The following is a 12524-nucleotide window of genomic DNA, read 5'->3' as shown; positions in this document are numbered from 1 at the left end:
TCCATATCTGCAACAGAGAATGTTCTTTCCCTTGTCTCCTGAAGCAGAGCCAATTTGTGCAAAGAAAAGTCAAGCATACCCCTGTTTAGGGAATGTAATTTCTAGCTGGAGTTAGATTTTAAGGAGAGCATTGGCCCAAGGGAAAAAGCTGAACCTGAAGGAGGTGATGAACCATAACACAGATCTTGTACTTTACTCACCATTGAATCAGGAGCCAGTGTAACCTAAAGAGCACAGGGGTGGAAATGAGACACACTGGCATTTTGAAGCAATTGAAGGGCCCTTAAAGCAAAAGCACATTACAATAATCAAGTGAAGGAAAAATTATAGTCTGGACAACTGAATACAAATCCTCTGTGTTGAGCAGTGGTTTGATGGTAGTCTTTATCTGCTGTTGAAAGGAAAGGCTGTTAACCAGACACCAAGATTTTTAACATGAGGAGACATACTCTGAGACATTATTGCATTGTATAGTAGTGTAAGGAAGGATGTAGACCTGAGAACAGATGTTTTCAGGCTGCTTCAATTTCTTCAGTCTCCCACAGATGCTGCATCTATTCCAGCTATTCCAGTACATTGATCCTTCAAAGATTGACAGATGAGGAGGTGGTAGTTGCCAGTTTTGTACACCTCCTGGGAAGGACCCAAAGATGTTAGACACATTTGGGAATAAGGTCTTCCAGGGATCCATGTTTGGTGTCCAGATCATTGATAATCAGCTGGAATTGTTAGACCTGGAAAAGTAGGAATTCTGCCAAGCTATAGAGTATATAGAGGAATATGAGAAGCATGTAATTTGCTCCTTGTACAAAGTTTTTGACAAGACTTTGACTGCTTCTGTTGGAGCTCAAAGGCTCACATGGTTGAGAGCAAGTGGCCTTCATGAAAATGTATGTGACTATCTGGCAGATCTCCATTGTGTTGGGGACAACTTGTTTTGCAACAAGCGGAAGGAGATAATTATCTTGAGTTGTCAACAGCAGTAGAGGAGCAATTGGCCCAAGCATAGCAGTACTTTTCCTACAAGTGTCAAATTTTCCAAAGATGGCCTTTCTGCTCTTTTCAGTGCCCTCAGGCTCATTCTATTCTTTAGCAGCTGCCCACTAAAGACTGGCAGAGGGAAAGGCATCAGCAAAAGGCTTAGCAAAAATTGCGGCCTAAGCCCAGTACCAGTTTTAGACGTCCTGGAGGCCCACCTCCCTTCTTTTTTTTCTAATGGGGGAAGGTCCCATCCTTTCTTCCAAATTGGATCGGGGTCACCACGGCCCAATGGGTCTGAAACGTGTGATGTTTGATTACCATTTGCATTGTTCTCACCCTCTACCATCCTAACAGGCTTCAATCTTCATCTCCAAGCTCTCCCAATCCACCCACCTGAAGCTGGAATAAAGTCACTCCTGCAATAGAAATAAATTGAGCTTATCCCTTCTTAGTGTGGCTGGGGGTTCTACTGGTATTTTCTGATCCCCAAGAAATCAGGGGATTGAGACTTATTCTGGATTTGTGAGGGCTGAACAGACTGTTAGTTTGGGAGACATTCAAGATGAGTCCAGATGACTCTTCCCTTCATTCAGTTAGGGAATTGGGTGTGTTCAGTGGACCTGAAAGACACTTGTGTGCACATCTCCATTCACCTCTCCCATCAGAAGTTCCTCAGGTTTTTTGTAAAGGAATGGGCACTGCCAGTACAAGATGCTTCCTTTTGGCCACTCGGTGACCCCAAGAATATTTCCCAGATACTTTGCAATAGTGGCTGTGCATCTGCATTCTCCCTTTCCTAGATGATTGGTTGGTTTGATGATAGATCTATCTCCGATGAGAGTTCTGGAGTCCCTCAAAGTAAGCAGTCATTTGACTCCTCTAATCTTGGGGTTCCCAGTCAACTTCTCCAAGTCCAATCTAACCCTATCTCAAAGGATCCAGTTTATAGAGTTTGGATAGTCTCAAGTCCAGAGGAAGACATGTATTCCAGTCAAAAGAGCCACATTACTGCTGGGCATAATATATTCTTTACCTTAGTGGAACTAAGCGCTAGTGAGATTGGTCCTGGTTCTTCTGGGACACATGGCTGCAGCAATGCATGTAGTTCTGTTGGCTCGACTGTTCATGTGGATCTTCATTGGGCTCTACAAAGCCTTTGGGATCAGGTCTATCAACTGTTATTCCACCAGATCTTCATGACCCTTGAGATGAAGGCATCCCTTCAGTGGTGAAAGGACCTGATGGTTCTCAAAGTGGACCTTTCACTGTGCATCAGTTGATCCTGGTTACAGACGCCTCCATCAAGGGGTAGGGTATGCAAACAGAGGTTGTGTGGACCTAGGAGTCATGGTCTGCAGTGAAGAGCCATCTGCAGATCAGTCTGCTGGTGCTCCAAGCTATCTATATATGCTAGGAGCATTCTCTCACTTGCTGTTGGGCAAGAGAATATTGATCCCAACAGACAACCAGGTGACTGTTCTTTGCATGAAGAAACAAGGAAGCACAGGTTTGTATATCCTCTGCAAGGAAGCCCCCCGAATCTGGTCATGGGCCGGTTATCACAATGCTCATCTCCAGGCGATCTATATTCCAGGAGTCCAAAACATGTTGGCAGATTATCTAAGCAGATTGCTTAAGCATCTCTTCAGTTAAAGTTAAACTAACTGCCATTGCATCATATCACCAGCAAGTGGAAGGGGCTTGGATTTTCCTCCACTTGATAGTATCAAATTTCTTGTAAGGTTTGTGGTATTCCAAGCCTCCAGTCAGTAAACCTGCGCTGCTTTGGGACCTCAACATAGCCTTATTTAGTTCATGAAACCTTCCTTCAAATTTGTGTGTGAACTTGGAGGTTTTTTTTACCTGGAAGTTATTGTTCCTTGTAGCCTTCACTTTGGCTTGAAGAGTAAGTGAATTGCAAGCATTGGTTTCCTATTTACCTTACCTGCAATTTTTTACAACAGACTGGTTTTATGTTCTTGCCCTATATTTCTTCCAAAAGTGGAATCTGTATTCCACTAACCAAACAGCTGTGCAGCCTATTTTCTGAAACTGCATGTGCCCAGAGGAGAAAAGGTTTTTCACTGTTTTGGAATGCAACTATATTACTTGAGGATGACTCCAGCCTCATCATCAATACCAATAAATTGGGAGAGGAAGTTGCCAATTCTTTCTAACTGGCTAGCAGAGTGTATCATGCACTGTTAAGTGCTAGCTAGCTTGCAGATTACAGATTCTGTCAAGGCTCATCAAGGGAGAGCCATGGAGATTTCAGTGACTCAATTCATGGCCACTTTCATTGAAATAACAAAAACAACTGATCTCACTAGATCAAATGAAGATGTGTGACAGATTGGACAGAATGACCATCATATTGCACTGTATGATAAGTATCATCAGGGCTCAAAGTGCTACCTTTTTAAAGTGCATGGGTTTAATCTCCAGTCATTCTGAATTTGTGTAACACATATTAAAAAAAAGCTATGTGCAATATAATCTTCCTTTGTGCATAACTCAAAAAAGCACTTATCTATAAAGTTGCTTCCAAAAGTGTTAGGGATGCTGTGTAAAGAGGTTCCGACATTGCAATGTTTCAGAAGATCTAATTTCTTCCTTCTTCAGGGGAACACAAATTACATATGAAATCAGCAGAGCCCCAAAATAGTCATCTGGGGAACATATAAAGTGCTGTGCCAACTATGCTTAAAGTTCCACAGGAGAGAATCATGTTAGATGTCTCTTTCTAAGTCTCCAGTCAATTCATCTGGGCTCTGCTGATTTCATATGTAGTTTGTGTTCCCACACTCCACTGGTGGAGTCCAGCTTGTTTATTCTAGTAGTTGCTCCACACTGCAACCCCAGCTTGGGATTCCCACACGTAATGGTTAATTCATGCCTGCTTGTTGACAGCGAAAGCAAACCTGCTTGCTTGTAGATAGGATGAATTACAATGTTATTATAGTAAGCTCTTAAAATCTACACTTTTTTCTTTGTGAAAAGTAATTGAATCAGATATCAAAGCATCATATAAATTTGAAAACTACCATTGGTCATCAAATTCTATAAGAGTCCAATAAAAAGCAGAAAGTTGGATTTAACAAGTTTTGGAGCAACATTGCTCTGAAGCAGCTATTCTTATACCAAAATGTGTGCCACATCAGCAAGGCAATTGGCATTGGCGTTTGGAAATTATTTAAAGCTCCATGTAAAAGATAAGTTGAGAATTACCACTTGGGAGTTTTACAGGATGTAAAGTTGTACATAAAATGAAATAGCTCCAATGGTGGTTTTCAAATTTAGATGATACTTTGGAGGAAAAGTGGTGACACAAGAAATAAATAACATATGTAAAGATATTGAAAGAAATAATTTACACCAAAAAATTTTTTGAAAAAAGATTTTATTATAAGAAAAGGAATTAATAAATAGGGAGGTCAGAGGTTTTTTTGACCGATGATTATTTAAAGCTTGAATGAAAATTGTGATCAACAAGCTGGTTTCTGAGGTCTTTTCTCCTGTATAGAAAGAAATACTTTATTCAATTGCTTTTCACAAAGAAAAAGTGTAGGTTATAATAACTCACTATATTATTAACATTGAGATGTATTTCTGAGCTTTGATCCCTGATAATTCATGGTGACAGGATGAATTAGCCATACTTTATATCTGCCCACATCTCTGAAGCGTTAATGACCTCATTAAAGCATAAGCTCTGAAAGAGACTGAAGAGCTCATGAGGCAGTGCGCATGTGCAGGAACTCCCATGCATGCTCAGAGTGTTTTACTGAGCTCTGGGAACTGGATCTTTGTTTAGTGCTGTTTTGATGACATCACCCATATATAATGGCTAATTCATATCCTGTTGTCTACAAAGAACCCTGTTGACAGATAATTCAGACTTGCTTTCTGATTTGTGTAAAGAAGAAAAGTATTAAGACTGAGTTTTCAAACTGTTGTACAGCATGACCAGTGTACAGTATACTAGATCGTACGAGAGCCATTTGGGGGTTTTTTCTTTACAGAGAGAACAACATTGAAGAATGTGGTTTGGAAATGTTTTTCTCTGTTGACAAAGAAATTCTGGGTGAAGTACAGAGCCATGAGCTGAAACCCAATGGTGGAGACATTCTGGTTACTGAGGAAAATAAAGAAGAATACATCAGGCAAGTGCTAGTGAACTTTTGATTCTGCATATCTTTTTATGTGTTCAGGATATTATAGGTCCATGAAGAAGACTTGCATGTCTCTCAAATACTTTGTTTTGTGAGAACTTTACATCCCTTGGAAAGATATTGAATAATATTAGAGATCTGTTAAACCTTTGTGTAATGGTCTGCTCTGGTAATTTCTTCACTGTCTAGGCAGAAAAAGAGAATGTAGGCAGCCAATGCCAGAAAAAGTACAGTGGCTGGAACTGTGCTAACACAGTATTGGCTCTGGACCTGATATACCTAGTTATTTCTCAGGGAACAAAGCGATCTCTTGACTATGGTTTCTCCTTGATAAACTGGAAGTTTGGTTTGCCTTTACAGTACAACTTGTCATGGATTTGCCTCTAAAAGGGTAATCAATAAGCAGTAAAATAGAACAACCCCTTCCCCTATAAACACAAATTACTCTTCTTTTTATTGTTTTAATTAATTGTCTGTACATAATAGAACAGAATCACAAAGACACATTATACAAAAAGCATCCATGTCTCTTTGATTTCAGTGCTTTTCCTATGTTGACATTTATTGCAGACAAGTACAGTCTTGCTCATGTTTTCAAACTTACACATTAACCATTGTGAGGGCAATTTTCTAAAGCCATTTACCTGGTAAGCAGGTTGTCTGAGAATTGCGCACCCTGCACGCAAATAAAAATACATGCGGGAATCAAAAATGCAGGTTCTTTTACCCAGGGGAAAAGTAGGCAGGCTCAGAGGCAGAGTCAAGTCAGGGGAAGCAAAAACAAAGCATAGTTTTTGAAGGGATCAAGTATCTGGAGAAAAAGGAGGTACAGATCTCCATGGATACTTCCCCCCCCCCCCCCCCCAAGATAATTTTCAAAGGGAAAGTATGCATGCCATCGTCCCTGCGGGGTCCCTCTTCAGTCTCTTCTTTTATGCAGAGCTGTCAACTCGTGGTTGTGGAGATTGTGCTTTTTTTTGTGTGTTGGAAAGCTTTTTCCCAGTTGATTCATCAACTTTTCTGCGCCGGCTCCCTCTCCATTCCCCCGGCTTAGTTGGGCGACACAGTAATTTTTTACTCGATCTGTGCAATTGGTTCCTGGTGGTGTCTCCAGAACCCGTCGGTCATCGACCGCTCGCTGGTCCTTTTGCTATGATGTCATCTGGTTTTCGTCAGTACCCCCAGTATCCAATGTTATATTTTCCCACAAAATGAATTAGGGCACCAGGTTTTGTTGAACATTTTAAAACACTTTTGAAGTGGTATTTCCCGCTCACAGTTTCAAATAGGGATAGTATATGTCATAGTAACTGCCCTTGGCACCGAATGGATGTGAACTTCAGAGCTTTCTGGAAAAGTCAAAAGCCTTTCACTGCTAGGTGGCAGTTCCTGCGCTGCAGCAGCTTTGTGGCATCCCTCAGTTCCTCTTTCTACATTCATACACATTGAATTTCATTTTTTTTCCTTACAATTTTCTTCTGAGCAATATTTTCTTTCTTATTCCTTTACTGGCTTTTCTGTCTAAACCTCCAAGGTATATACCCCCCAGTCAAGTTTTCAGCAGTTTAACACATTATTTTAATTTTGTCATCTTTGCTGCACAGGCCCGTGGGCTTTCTCTTCAATGGTGCTGTGCCAGCAGGCATCCAGTCCAGAATTTTTTCTTCTTTAGATAGTCGTTTTTCAAAAGGTAAAAATTTAATTTGATTTTGCTTTAGCTATTTTCCCCACAATGTTCAATAAGCAGGTTAATGGCTTCAAGTTCTGTCCCAAGGGCATCTAAAACAATATCCATTACTGATCATCAGGTCTACTATGAATTTCAGGGACAAAGCCATGATGATTCAGGCTATGACATCTGCCAAGGGACAAAGCCATGATGATTCAGGCTATGACATCTGCCAAGATTTTATTCAGAGCAGTTCGGGTCCAGAAGAATTGGCTTCAAGCCTTCTTTGCCAGTTAACCCAGCTCCTCGAAGCTGATCTCGAAGTCCAACACAAGGACCACAGAGTTGATCAAACCATTGGTGGCCAGCTTCTTGGTCTGAGAATGGGTCAACGAGTTGAGAGAAATCTTGCTGTACCTGTTCAAGTCAAATTCAGGGCTCCACATGCACAAGCCAGAGCCAAAAAGAGTCTGCACCAAACCTTAAGCAAAGACTGCATGGGAGGTTCCACTCCATCTGTGACCCCTATCTAGAGGTGAATTCTGCCTTTCAGGAAGAACCAGTGCTACAATTAGTTAAACTAGATGGTTGCTTAAAGCTCCAAAATATGGGGGGGGGGGGTTGACCAACATACTGCACTGAGGAGGGCTGAGTTGACCAAAGCAGTGAGCAGCCCCATCAGCTGAAGATGAAGAGTGCTGGCATCAGAGTTGCAGGGTTGGATGCGTTCCTCAGATCTCACAAACTGAAGATGAGGAATCATTTCGGCTGGAGAGACTGGAACCTGACTGCTGCTCCCATCACTCTACCTATAGGCAAGCATGTTCAGAACTCACAGCTGGCACTTCCTGATGCTGATCTCATGCATTGTGAGATCAGCTGCAGGAAGTGCCTGCCACAGTTTTAGATAAAATGCTTGAGGTGCCTATACAGAGAAGGCAGAGTAGTGGGGAGCAGCAGGACAGGCTTCTGCTGTTAACTGCTCAGGACCCAGCAGCAGGAGAAGGGAAAGGATGGAGAAGATTGGCTTTTGATGCGATTGGGTTGTGGGATTCTAAAGCCATCAGTGAATAGTAAATCAGGGGATGGGGGTGGGAGGGGCTGCAAGGCTGAAGGTTTGCCATGGGTGCTTACTATTCTTACACCGACCCTGCTTCTAAGTTCAGATGGACCTCCAGAGAGCCATGAACAGTTCTCTGCAAGGCCAATCCTTAAGCTTCCATTGGCATCTTTAAAAAGTGGAATTGAAGAAGGGGAGAAGTGCAGTGGTCAAATCTTGAGAGGGGGAAGAGAGTATAACAGTGCATGTGTGTAAAAGAGAAGGAATGGTGGAGGAGAGAGACAGTACGGCTTCTCTCTGGTAATCCATTTCAGTTGGAGGGGAGAGAGAGAGCTCGCTCGCACTGCCAGCCATTCTGACCACCTTGCCCCCCCTCCCCCCAAAAGAAAATAAATATAAAGTGGTTGAACTATGCCTATGCATAATCATCCAAGCAGGATAGAAAGAGCACTAACTAGATTAGCCTGTATTCTGCATCTTGAATCAGCTGCTTCACACAGCTTTTGGCACTGAAGAATTTAAAGAAGGGGATATGACAATAACAAAAGATGCAGAAATCTAAGAAGTAGAAAAGGAGATCTAAGAATAAGATAAAAAAAAAAAGGCAATAAAATCAGAAATGGGAACTTTCTTAGCATTCAGACAAGTTAATCCACACCAGTGGGTTATGCAATTCTACCAGCAGATGGAGTTTGAGCAAAGCTGACATCACAGTATATATACCCCTGCACTGACATCAGCCTGCCAGTATTCTTCCAGGACAAGCAGGATGATAGTCCTCACATATGGGTGACATCATCAGATGGAGCCCTGTCACGGAATACTTTTGTCAAAGTTTCTAGAACTTTGACTGGCACACTGAGCATGCCCAGCATGCCACTAACCCTGTGGCCACACAGGGTCCTCCTTCAGTCTCTTTTTTTTTTCCACACAGCAAGTTGCCTCGCTGTTTAGGAGCTCTGTGAGAAGTTTCTCACACTTTTACTCATGGAAAAATTTTAAGTTTATCTTCCAAATATCACCCTCACCGGGATCCCCCATCGGGCTCCATTCCCTCCAACACTCGGTAAGTGTCTTTCCCGCGGTTTGTGGTCGGTTCCCGGCGGCATACCTCTCAGAGCCGACAGTCACTGACTACGCGCGCATATTTTTCATCATGGCGACCGGGTTTAGAAAATGTCCCGAGTGTCCGAGGACCATGTCCATAACGGACCTGCACAGTGTCTGTGTTTTGTGCTTAGGACCCTTGCACAACATCCATCGATGCCCCAGTTGCGCACAAATGACCCCCAAAGGCCGGCGCGCTCGACTGGACAAGATGGAGCATTTGTTTGCTTCAAAAAGTTCTGCTCCATCAACTCCAGTTCAAGTGGCACTGACCAGAGGGGGCCCATCTACTTCGGAGACGCCCCGCCAGGAACAGCGTGGAACGGGTGACCGTCCGTCACCGACCCCTTCGAAGGCATCGGCATCATTATCCTCTGTGCCGGAGAAGGACCGGACCGAGCACCAAGGGAAACACCGGCACCGATGTGCATCCCCACCTGATGCCGGTGTTAGATGTCTATATTGATTTTTGTGGACTCTAATTAAATTTAAGATTTTAGAATTTATATGGATCTTTGACAGACAGTCTTTCAAACACTGACCTTGAATTGAAGCAAAACTTGTATCCAGAGGAAGTTTAAAGAATTCTTTAATAACACACTTGTTTTCAAGGCAGATAAACGGAGTAATTCCAACACTCAGTAAATAAAAAACACAGCTGAAGCAAGTTGACAATTAGGATTCAAAGCAGGTTCATTAAAAGCAAGTCTAATTTCATTACCAGAAACTTAGAATGAATTTTCAAAGCTACAGATACTTTTCTTTTAAAAAAGTAAATACAGAGACAGGCTGAGATGCTGCGTTTGCGGTTGCTGTCAAGTTGCCAAGACAACCCCAACGCTTCCTCTCAGCCTAGTTATAAACAACAATAAATGACGTACCTTTTAAACATTCTTTAAACTTAAACTTCACGAGGACCCTCGGCGATCCAAACTTCCAACGGGCCTCCCAACTTGCGCCCCTACTCCCCGAGAAACTCACCCCCACGCGCGCATGTGCAACTTGACATCAGGCGCGCGTGCCCGAGACGTCCCGTGCACAAACACACAAACTCAGTGAACATCCCCAAAGCGCCGTGCAGGCTGGCAAAGCCGGCGAAAACGGCGTCCCCACCTCAAGCCCACAAAAGGTAATTTTATTACAGCCGGCAACGATACCGCAGTGGCATAGACTTCCACCAAGCCACCTGTGAAGAGGACCCGGGGAGAGGAGCCCCCCTCCTTCTCTGGACTTGGTACCCCGAGGCGTTCCCCACCGATATTTGTGCCGGGTACTGAGAGACTCCTGCTGAGGCTCCAGTTACGCCTAGCCTGCCTCCTACCCCAGGCGCAGTGTTGTCTAAAACCAGCCTTCAGGGAGGAATTGGACAGATTAGTCCAATAGGCAGTGCTAAATGCCCTTTGGGGCTTCCAGTTGCCACCGGCGCCGGCCCCCATACCGGAACCGGTGCCCTCGATGTTTGCACTGCAGGGTCAAGCGGTCTGAATAATGTTAGACAATGTGATAACAGTGGCTTACATTAGTCGCCAGGGAGGAACCAAGAGCCAGCAAGTGTTGCAGGAAATAGCCCAACTCATGGAATGGGCAGAAGTACGTCTTCAGGAGATCTTAGCCTTATACATTGCAGGAAAAGACAATGTAAGAGCAGACTGAAACTAGATCCAGGAGAATGGGAATTGTCAAACGAAGCATTCCAGCTCATAATGGGCCACTGGGGCTTCCTGTTTCTAGACTTGCTGGCCATATCACACAGTGCAAAGGTTCCTTCTTCAGTCACTGGAGAGATCTGAAGCCTTTGGGCACCGATGCCCTCATGCAGGAGTGGCTGGAAGGCAAGCTTCTTTATGCCTCCCCTCGTGGCCCATGTTGGGCAGAATGATTCAGAGGATCAAGAGTCACAGGGGGATGATGGTTCTGGTGGCATCAGATTGGCCCAGTAGGACATGATATGCAGATCTGCGGAGGCTTCTGGTGGACTCACCTCTCTGATTACCGGCCAATGGGGATCTACTGCAGCAGGGGCCTGTTCTTCACAAAGATCTGACTCGATTTTGTCTTATAGTATGACCCTTGAGAGGGCTCGATTGCTGAAGCATGGATACTCTACTGCTGTGATTTCCACCTTGCTTTAAGCGCAAAGGTTCTCTACTTCCTTAGCCTATGTTTGCGTATGGAGAACATTTGAGGCTTAGTTAAGATCCCGCTCATTTTTTATTTTTTGCAGGATAAGTTGATTAAGGGTTTGGCCCTTAATTCCTTGAAGGTACAGATGGCGGTTCTTGCCTGTTTCCGAGGTCAGGTGAATGGTGAAATCCTTGTTGACCCATCCTGATGTGGCTCGGTTCTTAAAAGGGGTGAATTATCTTCATCCTCTCTTGTGATTGCTACTGCCCTTGTGGAGTCTTAATCTGGTTCTGGATTTTCTGGCGGGTTCCACCTTTCAACCACTGTGTAGCCTCTCCTTGAGGTTACTTACTTTGAAGAAGGTGTTTCTTGTGGCAAGTTATTCTATGCATAGAGTTTCTAAACTGCAGGCCTTGTCTTGCTGGGAATCATTTCTGTGAGTGGCTCTGGGTGTGGCACAGCTGCGGACTGTTCCATCCTTTTTGCTGAATGACATCTTGGATTTTCATCAATCAGTTTCCCTGCCAACACTGGACAGGGAGAGAAATGTGGATGAATATCACCTGTTACGGACCTTGGATGTCAAGTGGCATATCATGAGGTATTAGGTTTCTAAACCTCTCAGGAAGATGGACCGGCTGTTTATTCTCCACGGTGGGAGTAAACAGGGTGAGCCAGTGCCGTGGGCTATGATAGCCCACTGGATTAAGAAGGTTATCATGGCCACATATGTGGATGCTGAGTAGTTGTTGGCTAGACAGGTTAGGGATCATTCCACTAGGGCTCAGGCAGTGTCATGGGCGGAAATTAGATTGTTGTCTTCCATCGAGATTTGCCGAGCTGCGACGTGATTCTCCTTATACGCCTTTTCCAGGCATTACCGTCTGGATGTGCAGGCCCAGGAGGACACAGCCTTCGCACGTGAGGTTTTAATTGGACCACGTGCAGCCTCCCACTCTCTTCGGGAGTAAGAACATAAGAAATTTCCATACTGGGTCAGACCAAAGGTCCATCAAGCTTTTGGTACATCCCATTGGTGTGGATTAACCTGTCTGAACGCTAAGAAAGGAAAAATTACTACTTACCTGATGATTTCCTTTTCTTTAATTAAGCAGGTTAATCCACCATCCCGCCCTTGCTTACCGGATGGAGGTGCAATTATCCTTCTGTGGCTGCGTTTCCAGGGATTACTGGTAAGTGTCAGATCCAGTTCCTAGATTAGTGATGATATATACCTTGTCTGAGCTCAGTGTTTTCTTCTTAACTGAGTGCTTAAATGGTTATCTACAGCAGGCCCCATTCAATGGAATGCGCTCCCACCAGACATTCGGCTTGAGTTCTGCCACTCTTCATTCAAAAAAAAACTTAAAACCTGGCTCTTTAGCCAAGCTTTTCCAGGACCATGATCATC

At 43.8% G+C, this 12524-nt stretch overlaps 1 protein-coding gene across 6 annotated transcripts in view; it reads left to right on the top strand.

The window, feature by feature from the left end:
* ITCH (itchy E3 ubiquitin protein ligase) overlaps window positions 1-12524 on the top strand; it is a 340605-nt gene that overhangs the window by 316069 nt on the left and 12012 nt on the right. For 5 of the 6 annotated variants that reach the window (XM_029614662.1, XM_029614661.1, XM_029614665.1 and 2 more), the window contains one exon: window positions 5004-5144. The exons of the other annotated variant lie outside the window; for it this stretch is intronic. In XM_029614662.1, the coding sequence (XP_029470522.1) occupies window positions 5004-5144 (141 nt within the window). The remainder of the gene's footprint in view (window positions 1-5003; window positions 5145-12524) is intronic. 6 annotated transcript variants of the gene reach the window in all.

Source organism: Rhinatrema bivittatum, chromosome 8 (genome assembly GCF_901001135.1).
Source record: "Rhinatrema bivittatum chromosome 8, aRhiBiv1.1, whole genome shotgun sequence".
NCBI classification, from domain to species: domain Eukaryota; kingdom Metazoa; phylum Chordata; class Amphibia; order Gymnophiona; family Rhinatrematidae; genus Rhinatrema; species Rhinatrema bivittatum.
Note: the sequence above shows the minus strand (reverse complement) of the source record. Positions and strands in the feature narration are given on the sequence as shown.